The following is a 12,770-nucleotide window of genomic DNA, read 5'->3' on the forward strand; positions in this document are numbered from 1 at the left end:
TAAAGTTAATTTTTTTATTAATTATTTAATTTTAAATTAAAATATTTTAAAATAAAAAATTTAATAAAAATATTATTTTCATATTTTACTTCAATATTTAACAATAATAAATTAACTAATATAATATAATATTAAAATTAAATAAAAATGATTATTTTATAAAATAAACTTATTTTTTCTTTTATATTATATGTATTTTTATTTTTCAAGTTTTTATTTCATTAAATAAAAAATATAATTTAGTTTAATAATTTTTAATATATATGTTAAATTATTATTAATTATTAAAATAAAATATTTAAAAGAATTTAATTAAAAAAATCAAAGTTAGTGGAAAATTTTAATAAAATTTAAAGTTTAGTGATAAAATTCAATCACATAGAGTTAAATGATAGATTTACTTATAATTTCAAAATATAATGGAAAATATCAATGAAAACAAATTATAGTGATAAATTTCAATATTCACTTATAATATGATGACAAATTTAAAGTTTAACCTTAATTTTTATAACTAATTCTACTAAAATTTGTAAGAATAAATTGTTATTAAAAAGTATTTTAAAAAATATTTTAAAATTTATTAAAAAAATATTTGATGCATCGTGGAGGTATAAAGTTAATACTCCATCAATAAATAATAAGATGACACGTTATCACTAGTATAAAACAAAAAAAATTAAAGGGCTTAAAAATAAATATAAATAATTTTATAATTATTAAACATAAATAAACATAAAAGTTTCGAAACTCTAAACTTAGAAATCAAAATTACAAACTTAAAAAGAAAAATAAAATAATGATAATTAATATTTAATAAAATTATTTATATTTATTTTTAATTCCTTAATATTTTTATTTTACATGCATAATTATGCATAAAATATATTAATATATATTTTAGCTTTTTCTGTAGGCAATAGCAGCATGGTCCAATGAGATAGCATTGGCCGACTGAAGTCCCAATGGTCGGGAAACAACCCATACCCTTGCGGTCACCCTCATCGACTCTCTATATATAGTCTAGAACAATCGCTTTAGCTTCAAGGCAAGTACTTGAACTGTCGATAACTCTAGCCTTTTTAATCTTTTATGTACTACTGAAAACTCTCTCCTTTTCTTCTTTTTCCATACAAGCGAGTGATCTCTCTTTCAATGGAGTCTCTGACCCTAATTTCACAATCCCGCTCTCTTTCTATAAACCCAAACCTTAGGATCCTTTCATCTCCCAATATCTCCTCCACTTTTATCCCCAAGGATGTCCCATATTTCAAAACTCAGTTTCTTAAACTTCCCGGCATTGCTACTAGGAACGTTATCGTATCGGCCGCGACGACTGAGAAGCCCTGGAGGAGGTACACTGGAGGAGAGGCTAAAGGGTTTGTGGATGAGTTGAGGTTGGCGGCTATGAAACTGCACACGAGACAACAGGCACAGGAAGGAGAAATGGAAGCCAAGGCCCCCGAAGAACAGCGTGTAGAGGAATGGGAACCTACTCTTGATGGCTACTTGAAGTTCCTTGTGGATATCAAAGTGGTTTATGATACGCTTGAACAGATTATTGAAAAGCCTTCTTTTCCTAGCTGTAAGTAAAGTTTGCTATTTGACCCATTTTAGGCCTCATTTGAAACTTTGATGTATATGTATGTATATGTGACAGTGTTAAGTGATATTGAATGCATGGGGTGTGGTGCAGATGGTGAATTCAGAAACACTGGATTGGAGAGGTCTGAAAAGTTGGCGAAGGATTTAAAGTGGTTCGAAGAGAAAGGGTATGGAATTCCAAAGGCATCATCTCCTGGTGTTGCTTATGCCAAATATCTTGAACAATTATCTGAGAAGGACCCTCAGGCATTTATATGCCATTTCTACAACATTTATTTTGCCAACACAGCCGGTGGTAGGATCATTGCCAAGAAGGTATAAACTAAAAGTTATATAGCTACAAATGGGTACAAACTATAATGCCAGCACGTGCTTTTTTATCTTCTGCCTCTTTCATTTCCAATTTGGTCGGCTCATAGATGATAGATCTAAAAAGTTCACATTTCCGATTCAATCACCTGTTCACCTATAATTTATATTTTATAGGAATAAGATCTTAAAAATATTCCTTACACGTCATATAAGAATATGATCTCTGTATCAGGTAGCTGAGAAGATTCTCGACAGCAGGGAATTGGAGTTCTATAAATGGGATGGTGAACTTTCGCAACTATTACAAAATGTAAGGGATAAGCTGAATAAAGTTGCTGAGGTAAAATTTTCAGTTTTTCCCCTTGTATTTTCTTCCCAATTTTTAACAGTAAATCTTATGCCTAACACCTTTTATGTCCATCTATGATGATTCAGAACTGGAGTAGAGAAGACAAGAACCGTTGTTTGGGAGAAACTGAGATATCTTTCAAGTTTTATAGAGAGATCGTTCGACTCATGTTGTCCTAGAGCTGGGTAGCTAGGGTTGGTTCCTAACTGCCTGCTTGTTGTCGTGCTATTGTGTTAGTCCAAGCCGCAACCCTAAGGATCTCATGTTTACTGAATAAGACCGTGTCCTTCAAAAACACAAGTCGACACGTTACGATTGGAATAAATTTACTAGGATGGAATTTCTTACTTGATTGTTTCGGTTTCCTTGGAAGTTTTGATTATTCAATTCATGATCACATTATATGCTACGTCACGAGTGAAGCAAAGATACTATTCATCTATCCAAGAAACAAAACAAAGTTACTAAAGAAGCAATTTTCAGTTTTTACATCAGTCATGAATTGTGTTCATAAATCCACAGCTCATATGACTAGGGAATTTTGTTTAGAAGGCATAAAATTTTTAACTAAATACTTAAAATGTTTAAAATAGCAAATTCTGGAAGGGGGACAAAGGCCCGTGGTTACGCCCCTGAATCTCGCTTTTGCCTCATGCAATGCAACAAAACATACAACAATCGTATCAAAGGGTGATTGTTAACCCAAAGCCGGCTCCCTTCAACTCTTCTGCTTTGTTTCCCTCTTGAAATTGATTTTGTCTTCTTCTCGAAAGTCAATTTTTCTTTTTCAATTCACTAGTAGTGGTTTTTTTAAAGAATTTTCCACACATGTTTGGAAAAAAGGTTTTTTGAAAAATTTTGGAGATCATTTCTTATAAAAAGATATCAAATTTTATAGTAAATTGCATGCGCATGTTAGTGATTCGTATTTAACAATTTTTAATCTTTTACTCCATGTATTTTTGGTATTGGTTTGTGTTCCCATATATCTCTTTCGTTAGAAAACAACCCAACTTTCTTCATCTTTTGATAGATGGTAAGACAACCCAGCTACTTTTTAAATTTGTTTTTCTGCTCGTTTTCTTTACCAAATTGGTACAGGTGGAAGGTTTTTATTTTTTGATCAAAAGGTGAAAGTGAAACCAACAGTTTATATCAACAGTTTATATCGAATTTATTTTAGCCAAGCAAATTCACTTGAAAAGTGAGAGGATTTGAAGAAAAATATAAATTTAAAAAATGGGTTAGGAAAAAAAAATCCATTTAGAAAAGAGCCGAGCCTCAGGTAAGGTTTTTTGGCTCGAGCCCGGCCCAAATTTATAGAAAAAAATCGGTTGTTTTGCTATTATTTAATTATTATATTACTATCATTTAACTCTTATTTTATTATTAATTTTATTACTATTTTAGAGACATTTACTTATTAAGTTGCACATGTTTTAATGTTATTTAAGAATAAAGTCTTTTTTAAATTTATTTTTAATTTGATGAGAAACATTTATTTTAATATTTTTAGTATTTTTTGATGTATTATGTTTTTAAAAAGAATTTATATAAAAATACTATATTTTTTTAATACGGGCGGCGGAATTGGACCCGAGTTTTAAGATTTTTATTCGAGCCGGGTTTAGGAAAAATTTTAGGCCTATTTTTTAGTCGAGCCGAGCCAAGCCCAGGCCTCTCAAACAAACCAAAAATTTTATTAGAGCCCGACCCAACCTATAGATACGTCTAATTTGTTCAGATAAGAAAAATATTTTCCAATTATATATTATATTATTTTTTTACTAGCATGAAAACATTTTAAACTAATTTTTTTTAATTTAATAAAATTTCACATCATCATTTTTTACATGATTTAACAAAAAATAATGTCATCTAGATAACATTATTAGTAACACATGAAAATTGAATCGAAATTAAAATTTTATGTATATAATTATACTTAACTAAAGTTTGTATATAAGATTTTATATTTATCTCTATTTATAAATTTTATTTTATCATTTACAATGCTTCACATGAGCATAATTTTTTCAGTAATTTGATAAAAGACATTATGTTTAATAATTAAATTAAGGAAAATATTTAATACGTTATCAGTGAAATTTAAAAATTTTACCATCAAGGTTGGGGTAATAACAAGTGTAGATAAAATATGGTAAATTTATTTATATATATATATATAAGAAATGAAATATATGACAAATTTATAATTTTACTTGTGAAGTTAAAAAAAGTGAATTATACCAAATAATCACTTATTAAATTAACGGTTTTAGTAATGAAATGATAAATAAATTTAGAATAAAATAAAAAAATCTGAAAAATGTTTCTAATTTAAAATTAGTATCATAATTTGAGGAGTTTGGTAAAATTAACCTTCAGTAAAAAGTATCAAGTATAAAAATCGAATTTAAAATTTAAACTAAATACTTTGTAATTTTACATTATTTTTTTATTCAGTCAAAAAGTTCGAATGAATATGATATTCTTTTAATTTCATCTATAAATTAAAAAAAGCCTTCCAGTAAGTAATCATAATTTCATGAAAAAAAAGGAGTGAGTTTTTATAATAAAAATAATAAGAATTAAAATATTATCAACCCTTAGATTAAAATGAATATTCTTAAACCATAGATTTATTACTTATCCTATCTCAATAAAATAAAACATGATTTTTTTTATAGAAAATGACAACATTAAGCGATTAGATTAGATAAAACTATAATCAAGAGGAAATAGACATATTGCGATCTCTTCCCAATAAGTTCATGACCGAAGCCAGTGGGGATATAAATAAATGTATCAAAGAACTACTTGTATCGGCAGATTTTGTCATGTGATCAGCAATACTATTAAGAATTCTCGGGATATGTTAGATACAAATCTCTCATTTCAAATGCAAAGCTTGAAGTAACAACTGCAGTTCGAAACCCCTTATTCCAAATTAAGAATAATTCTTCTAACATTGCTCTTGTTTTAACTTTAAAAACTCACTTGTTATCAAAACCATAAAAATTATCCATTTTCAATAAAATAAAATATGAATGTTCTTAAACCATAGATTTATCACTTACCCTATCTCAATAAAATAAAATATGAATATTTTTAAAGCATAGACTTATCACATATCCTATCTCAATAAAATAAAATATGAATATTTGTAAACCATAGATTTATCACTTATTCTATCTCAATAAAATAAAATAAAATAAATAATGATATAAAATTTTGGAATAACTCAATATCTATTTTTTTTTCTTTACAGATCTGAAAAAGAAAACGTTTATGTGACTGTTTTAGTTTTTATTTTTTATTTTTAATTTTTCTACTTTTGGGATTAATAATATAAATCTATAATTTAAAAATATTCATGGATTAATAATTATAAAAATTTTGGCTAAAAGTAAAAAAAATTGGCCAAGACAATTATAGCTCGTTAACTCCAATCTTACATTTGTTTAATAATTTTGAATCCATTAAAGATGATATGAACGTAAAGAAACAAGTGAATTTAGGACGGCACCAGGCGTTCAGATTTGTCAGAATTCAGACAAAGAATCTTTAATTTTACTGGGAGCATTACAGTTCCCATTTTGATTTTTGGCCCTTTCCTTGCTTAGTATCCATCGAGAGAAGCTGTTTTTCTCCTTATCGGCTCAAATATAATATTCTGCGGTTCTATTTAATTCGAAAAATGGGTCCCGAACTTTTTTGTATTGGTACACTTCTAAACAAATGTTGGTGTCCGCAAATATTTAACTAATGGTAGCTGCCATATCCATTTTCACTTGATTCCATCATAGAGTTCCAAAAAAACTCTAGGCTCCGGCATGGATGTCGTTAACAGGTACATTACAATCAACAACCACATCAATATTGCGCCACAAGATTCTGATTTCGAGCTCAAGGCTTCTCCTCTTTCTCTGTCGCTAGACCCTGCCTCCAATGTAGTCATTGTTAAAAATCTCTACGTTTCAATCGACCCTTACCAGTTAAACCGCATGAAAAGCTTTAGCGCTTCCCAAAAGACTTCAGATTTCGCAGTTGCCATCGTTCCCGGTGAGGTAATTCGTCAAACATGTTCCTTCAGCTAAAAGACTTTGTGTAATCTATATATCTATGACAGAGTTTGAAGACTGCGGACTCTTACACAGGCTATTGATACTTATGGTGTGGGCAAGGTTGTGGCTTCTACGAACCCTGAATTTGATAAGGGTGACATTGTTGTTGGCCTCCTTAACTGGGGAGAGTTCACCGTTATCAAAGCCGGTGGCATGTTGAACAAGCTCAACCCCATGGGCTTTCCTTTGTCTTACCATGTTGGAATTTTGGGTAAACCACAAATTCATTTTTCTCATGATTGGTGTAGAGAGATGCATAAAGGCTGAACATTTTCATACACTTGTTACAGGATTCAGTGGACTGACAGCTTATGCTGGGTTGTTCGAGATATGTAAGCCCAAGAAAGGGGAGAAAGTGTTTGTTTCTGCTGCTTTGGGATCAGTAGGGAACTTGGTTGGTCAATTTGCAAAATTGTCTGGCTGCTATGTGGTTGGATGTGCTGGCAGTAAAGAAAAGGTCAGCTTAACTAATATATATATATGTCCATCATTCGTAGTTTAATTGTTGGTTTGAAAAGAATCTTAACATAATTTAACATGTTTATACCAAATCTTGTCAGGTAGCGTTGCTTAAAGAAAAGCTTGGCTTTGATGATGCTTTCAACTACAGGGAAGAAACTGATTTGAACTCAACTCTCAAAAGGTATTAAAATATATGTCCATTTGGAAAGCTAAGCTATTATATAATTAACGGCACTTGCATTCAATTCTATAGGTATTTTCCTAATGGGATTGACATATATTTTGACAATGTGGGGGGAGAGATGCAAGAAGTAGCAGTGAGTAACATGAACATCAATGGTAGGATAGCTGTTTGTGGGGTGATTTCGGAGTATTTGGATTCCGAAAAACGAGCTGCACCGAGTATGATCGAGGTTATATACAAGAGAATCAAGATCCAGGGGTTTCTGGCTGGTGATTACTTGAATATTTTTGGAGATTTCCTTTCAACAACTTGTGATCGCCTTCGCACTGGGAAAATTCAGCCATTGGAAGACATCTCGGATGGGGTTGAAAGCATCCCCTCTGCTTTTATCAGTCTCTATAGAGGCCAAAACATTGGGAAGAAAATTGTTAAAATCGCAGAAGAGTGAATGGGAGGAAGACTACTTCTAGTTTGGCTGCTATATTCCTCTCTATTACATTTTTAGCGAACTGTATCCTTATTTTTCCATGAAATTAGCATGCATGTGGGTAGCGAAGCAATAAACTAACCTTGGTCTCACCAATTGGCCTATGAGCTGAGATAGGTCATTACTGGTCTAGGTTTCCATTTTATTCATTTATCTTTTGCTATAGTGATAACTGGGGCAAGACAAAAAATTTTACTTTGATGGGCCGAGATAAAATTAAAAAAGTTAAATGGGTTAAAGCTAATTTTTGCTAATTTTTTTGTGCTAATATGACTTAAATTAAATTACTAATTTATCAAAGGGGACCAAAAATATAAATTATCCACTTAATTAAAAAGCTAAAAGATATTAAATTCAAGAGGGCCTTAAAAGCTAATTATGCTATTCAATTAAGGGGAACCAAGGCTTCTGCGTGTCCCCAACTATGCCTCTTAAGTGATAAAGTAGATTGTGCTCTTAAATATAACAATGGTAAACTCCACATGAAAAATTTACTTAATTCCAGAAAAAAAGATCATAACTTGAAAACCAAATTAAAAAAACCTGAAACAAATATGTATTTTTTTTTATTTTTGTAGAAGTTAAGTTTTGAATGAAATTATGTTTAATTATAGTTTTTTCGCAATTCAATTTTTTATATCACTTTTTTTATAATAACTATTATGATTCTATTGGGTTAAATATTTGTCTGTATCAAATTATAGAGCAAAAATCTTAAGTTTAAAATATGTTTTAACCTCCTGTACACTTTGAAATTTAATTTTCCTACTTTTATTTTTAAGAATTTATTCCCTCAAATTTTCAAATTTAAAAATTTAAATCTAGTTGTTACCACCGTTTAAATTCTTCTATTAAATTCTTTGCGTCACATTTTAAAATTAAAAAAATAAATTTGGTAGTCATGTATAATAAAAATAATGCTAAAACTACTAATTAGAATTTTTTTTTCTTGAAAACATCCATTCAAATTTGTCATTATAAAATAATTTTTTTGTTGAAATAGGGTTCATAAGAAAAGTTGGCGTAAGCATTTTTTATTAAATAATTAAAATAGTAGCTATTTAGACTAACTAATGACTTAAAAAAAATAGAGGAGCCAATTTATGTTAAAATTTAAAGAATATGGATTAAATTACAAATTTCAGCACAATTCAGGTGTCAAAATTGAAATTTGACCATTGTTGTAACACCCCTACCCGTATCCATTGCCGGAATAGGTACGAGGCGTTACCGGAGTTTATTGAACATTTTCAAATAATTCTGAGTCATTTATTATTCATATTTTGAAAATAATCATAACATCTCTCTATTGGGCCCTTGAAGCCCCAAACATACATTAAAAACCAACTGGAATTAAATCGGGATCATAAAAAATTTCGCAAAATCTTAAATATTTTCATCTAAGTACTTATCATTTCAATGTTTCTTATAATTAAACATGTTACCATTCAATCAATAGCTTGACACTTGCCTAAGCGTCAAACAACATCATTGTTAGTATACTTGCACATATTTCATATAAATTCAACATTGATATACTTATTTTCTCGTCATGCTTGAGTTTAATAATTGTCTTTACTTACATAATTTCCTTGTATCAACATATCAAAGATAATCATATATGTACATGTTATGAAACATATCATTCTCTTATCGTTTCTTCATAAGTATATATCAATCATTTCATTATATCAATATTTCATGCTCCATCATTTCCATTTATTTTATGTATATTTGTTCCGGTAAAGTTTATATCAAACTTAACATAAATTATATTCCATGTACTTATTCTTATTTCGTTTATCTATCTTCATAATTATTTCATACAACTATTTTGTACATACATTTCCATATGACCAATTCTTGTAAACATTTCACACAACCATTTCATAAAACCATTCGTCATCTGATACATATTACCTGAATATCAATTGTTTAATAGATGTCATCGCGTCTCCCATCCACGGTCTTATTTATCTTTGACATGATGCCATAGTGTCTTTCAACCATGGTCTTGTTCATTTCATGTTACATTGCCATGGTATCTTTCAACCATGGTCTTACACATTTTATATCCTGTTGCCATGGTATCTTTCAACCATGGTCTTACACATTTCATATCATGTTGCCATGGTATCTTTCAACCATGGTCTTACACATTTCATATCCTGTTGCCATGGTATCTTTCAACCATGGTCTTACACATTTTATATCATGTTGCCATGGTGTCTTTCAACCATGGTCTTACACATTTCATTTCAGAAAGCACAACCATGGTCTTACACATTTCATTTCAGAAAGCACACTCCCGCGAACCTCATCCTTACAGCGGGATTACCAGTCCAGACTAAATCCCCTGTAATATAAACTCATAGAATATTTTCGGGATTACTAGTCCAGGCTAAATCCCCTGCAACGACAATTACTCTAATGAGCTTGGATCTGAATTACCAGTCCAGGCTAAATTCAGACCCTAATTTGGATTACCCATCCGGGCTAAATCCATTTTACACGTATTCTTCGGGAGGGCTATATCAGAATAGGATCACCCGTCCGGGCTAGATCCTTTTTACCGTCAATTCCTTTTCCAATGATCCATCGAATTCCATTCCATTCAACCGGGATTTATTTTCAATTTATATCGAGTATTATCAATATTTCATCAATTATCATGAATTGAACATTCAAATCATATTTTCATCACAAAACCACATATTTCAAGTATTTAAAATACAATTCAAATGACACAAACTTACCTCATTGCTTGTTTGTGTTTATAATTTCATTAATCCGATATCTTTTCTTTTCCACGATCAAGTCTCGTATTTCAGTCGTCCGGATCTTTATAAATAAATTTGATCATCATTTTCGTTCATTTCATATTCTAATGCATTTAATTAATGCTCTAGGAAAAATTACCATTTTGCCCCTAAACTTTTAATTAATGACGATTTCATCCTTAGGGTCAGGAAAATAAAATTCTTGCAATTTAATCCTTATTTCCAGCTATCATTCTCATACATATTGATAACAGTCCATGAATTCTATAAAATATCAGAATTTTCCATAATTTCAACTCTTTTCAATTTAATCCCTAAAACATGTTTTCCCCCGATCTTGAACTAAATTAATAATTTCATTCAATTTTATAATTTAAATAAATAAAATAATCCATTTCATGCAATTTGGTCATTTTTGATATTTTTACAAAATTGCCTATAAAGTTTTACTTTTATTCAATTTAGTCCCTAAGCCTAAAATATGCAAATTAGCCATACTAGATGAATATTCATACATATTTTTCCTCATCCTCCTCTCCACTCCACATCCTTAATGTATATACACACTTGTAAGTAACATTATCTATAATTTTTATTATTTACTTTTATAAATATTCAAGCTGTTTATTTGCGCCATAATCACTAAATTATTTATATCTGGAGATATAGAACTTCAAATTAAGATCCGCTAATTTTCCCTGAAACTAGACTCATATATATTGTTTCCATAAAATTTTCAGAATTTTTGGTTTAGCCAATAAGTACAGTTTATTCTTTAAAGTCACCCTTATTCTGATGTCTGACAGTTGTGACCCTTATTCACTAAAAATTAATTATCTCCTCATACAGAATTCAAATGATGTTCCCGTTTGTTTCTATTGAAAATAGACTCATTCAGGATTATAAATATACAAATTTAAGTCCATAATTATTTTTATCCAATTTTTTATGATTTTACAAAGTCAGAATAGGGGAACCCGAAATCATTCTGACCTTGTCTCACAAAATTCATCATATCTCATGATTTACAATTCCATTGCTTACAACATTTCTCTACAAGAAACTAGAATTAATAATATTTAATTTCATATTTTATTCATCCTATAATTAGATTTATAAAATTTTTATGATTTTTCAAAATTAAACTACTGCTGCTGTCCAAAACTATTTTAGTGCAAGATATTAATTACCATGTTATAACACCCTTATTTTCTTTTTCTACACCATTTCTCATCACTTTCTCTTATTTTCTCTTCACTAACATATCAAGAATATAGGACCTTATGTAAGAAAACTCTACTATTACATTATTTCCATACTTTGTCAATAATAACAAACTTAAAAACATATTGAAATCTTGATGTACTTACCTTGTTCTATTGATACTAATCTTTAACTTGATTTTCTCTCTCCTCCAGCTTCTATTTCTTGAATCCAACTTGATATTCTAACTCCTCATGGTCTCCTTAACATTTTTCTCTCTTAGTAGCTATGGAAATTCTTTTGATTTCTAGGTGAAAATGGTAAATTTTTGGTGAAAGGACCAAATTGTAAAGAAAGAAAACTTCTTTTCTACTTCGTCTCTCTCACGTTGGTTTGCATGGGAAAGAAAAGATGATGATTCTTCATCTTTCTTTCCTTATATATACTAAATAAAATAATAATAAAATAATAAAATATCATTTAAAAATCAATTTAAAATATTAATAAACTAATATTTATTTAATTTATCTAAAATATCTCCAACATCATCATTGTCTCTAGATTTCTCTCTCTTTCAATTGATCATTTTGCCCTTAGTGATCTTTAAAAATTCCATTCTTGAGTCATCACTTAATTTGGTAAAATTACAATTTAGTCCCTCATAATTCTTCACCTATTTAATTTGGTCCTAATTCATCAATTTTCCTTGGTTTCTAGATCATTCCACCCTTAAAATATTTGCACTATTAGTCCTTCAACTTTTCATATTTACATTTTAATCCTTCAAATTTTGAGTATTTACTCTTGGGCCACAAAACTTTTCTCACTTTTACAATTTAGTCTTTTCTTAAATCAGTATATCATAATATACTTCCCAGTGACATAACTCAATTTTTCCTCTTCTTGTCACTTTATTTCCTTATTTTACTATATTAAAGATAATATCTTCCTGTAGAAATTTTCAGGGTGTTACAATTGTCTTATAAAATAAAATAAAAAGCAAATATACCACGTGTCAATCTATAAGATCTTTGTGCATTCAAATTATATATAAAAAAGTTTATGATATTAACTATTTAGATTAACTGATAAAATTATAAAAATCTAAGGATCAAATTATATTAGAAATTAAAGTATAGAGAATTAGAGATTAAAATCTTAAATTTAAGCATAATAGAGAGATCAAAATTAAAATTTAATCATTTTTATAAAAAAAAAAAGGGAAAGGTGATGAACAACAATACGGAGGTAAAAGTAGTAT

General features: G+C 29.4%; 2 protein-coding genes across 2 annotated transcripts; both read left to right on the forward strand.

Annotated features, from left to right (window-relative positions):
• The first annotated feature begins 1,030 nt into the window (after window positions 1–1,030).
• Window positions 1,031–2,730, forward strand: LOC107903293 (heme oxygenase 1, chloroplastic). The gene is made up of 4 exons (XM_016829315.2): window positions 1,031–1,585; window positions 1,697–1,920; window positions 2,150–2,257; window positions 2,353–2,730. Exons 1-4 carry the CDS (start codon window positions 1,156–1,158, stop codon window positions 2,443–2,445), a joined length of 855 nt encoding a protein of 284 aa, XP_016684804.1. The 5' UTR covers window positions 1,031–1,155; the 3' UTR covers window positions 2,446–2,730.
• Window positions 2,731–5,867: 3,137 nt separating this feature from the next.
• On the forward strand, window positions 5,868–7,618 carry LOC107907276 ((+)-pulegone reductase). The gene is made up of 5 exons (XM_016834579.2): window positions 5,868–6,336; window positions 6,427–6,604; window positions 6,684–6,850; window positions 6,954–7,036; window positions 7,109–7,618. Exons 1-5 carry the CDS (start codon window positions 6,103–6,105, stop codon window positions 7,485–7,487), a joined length of 1,041 nt encoding a protein of 346 aa, XP_016690068.1. The 5' UTR covers window positions 5,868–6,102; the 3' UTR covers window positions 7,488–7,618.
• Window positions 7,619–12,770: the final 5,152 nt, after the last annotated feature.

This window comes from Gossypium hirsutum, chromosome A05 (genome assembly GCF_007990345.1).
Source record: "Gossypium hirsutum isolate 1008001.06 chromosome A05, Gossypium_hirsutum_v2.1, whole genome shotgun sequence".
Classification (NCBI taxonomy): domain Eukaryota; kingdom Viridiplantae; phylum Streptophyta; class Magnoliopsida; order Malvales; family Malvaceae; genus Gossypium; species Gossypium hirsutum.

Excerpts from the sequence above, each read along its gene's own strand:
- LOC107903293 (XM_016829315.2), top strand. The coding sequence starts at position 1,156 with ATGGAGTCTCTGACCCTAATTTCACAATCCCGCTCTCTTTCTATAAAC. Across the intron at positions 1,921-2,149 it reads GTAGGATCATTGCCAAGAAG|GTAGCTGAGAAGATTCTCGA; the intron begins GTATAAACTAAA and ends TCTCTGTATCAG. Across the intron at positions 2,258-2,352 it reads AGCTGAATAAAGTTGCTGAG|AACTGGAGTAGAGAAGACAA; the intron begins GTAAAATTTTCA and ends ATGATGATTCAG.
- LOC107907276 (XM_016834579.2), top strand. The coding sequence starts at position 6,103 with ATGGATGTCGTTAACAGGTACATTACAATCAACAACCACATCAATATT. Across the intron at positions 6,851-6,953 it reads GTGCTGGCAGTAAAGAAAAG|GTAGCGTTGCTTAAAGAAAA; the intron begins GTCAGCTTAACT and ends AAATCTTGTCAG. Across the intron at positions 7,037-7,108 it reads TTGAACTCAACTCTCAAAAG|GTATTTTCCTAATGGGATTG; the intron begins GTATTAAAATAT and ends TCAATTCTATAG.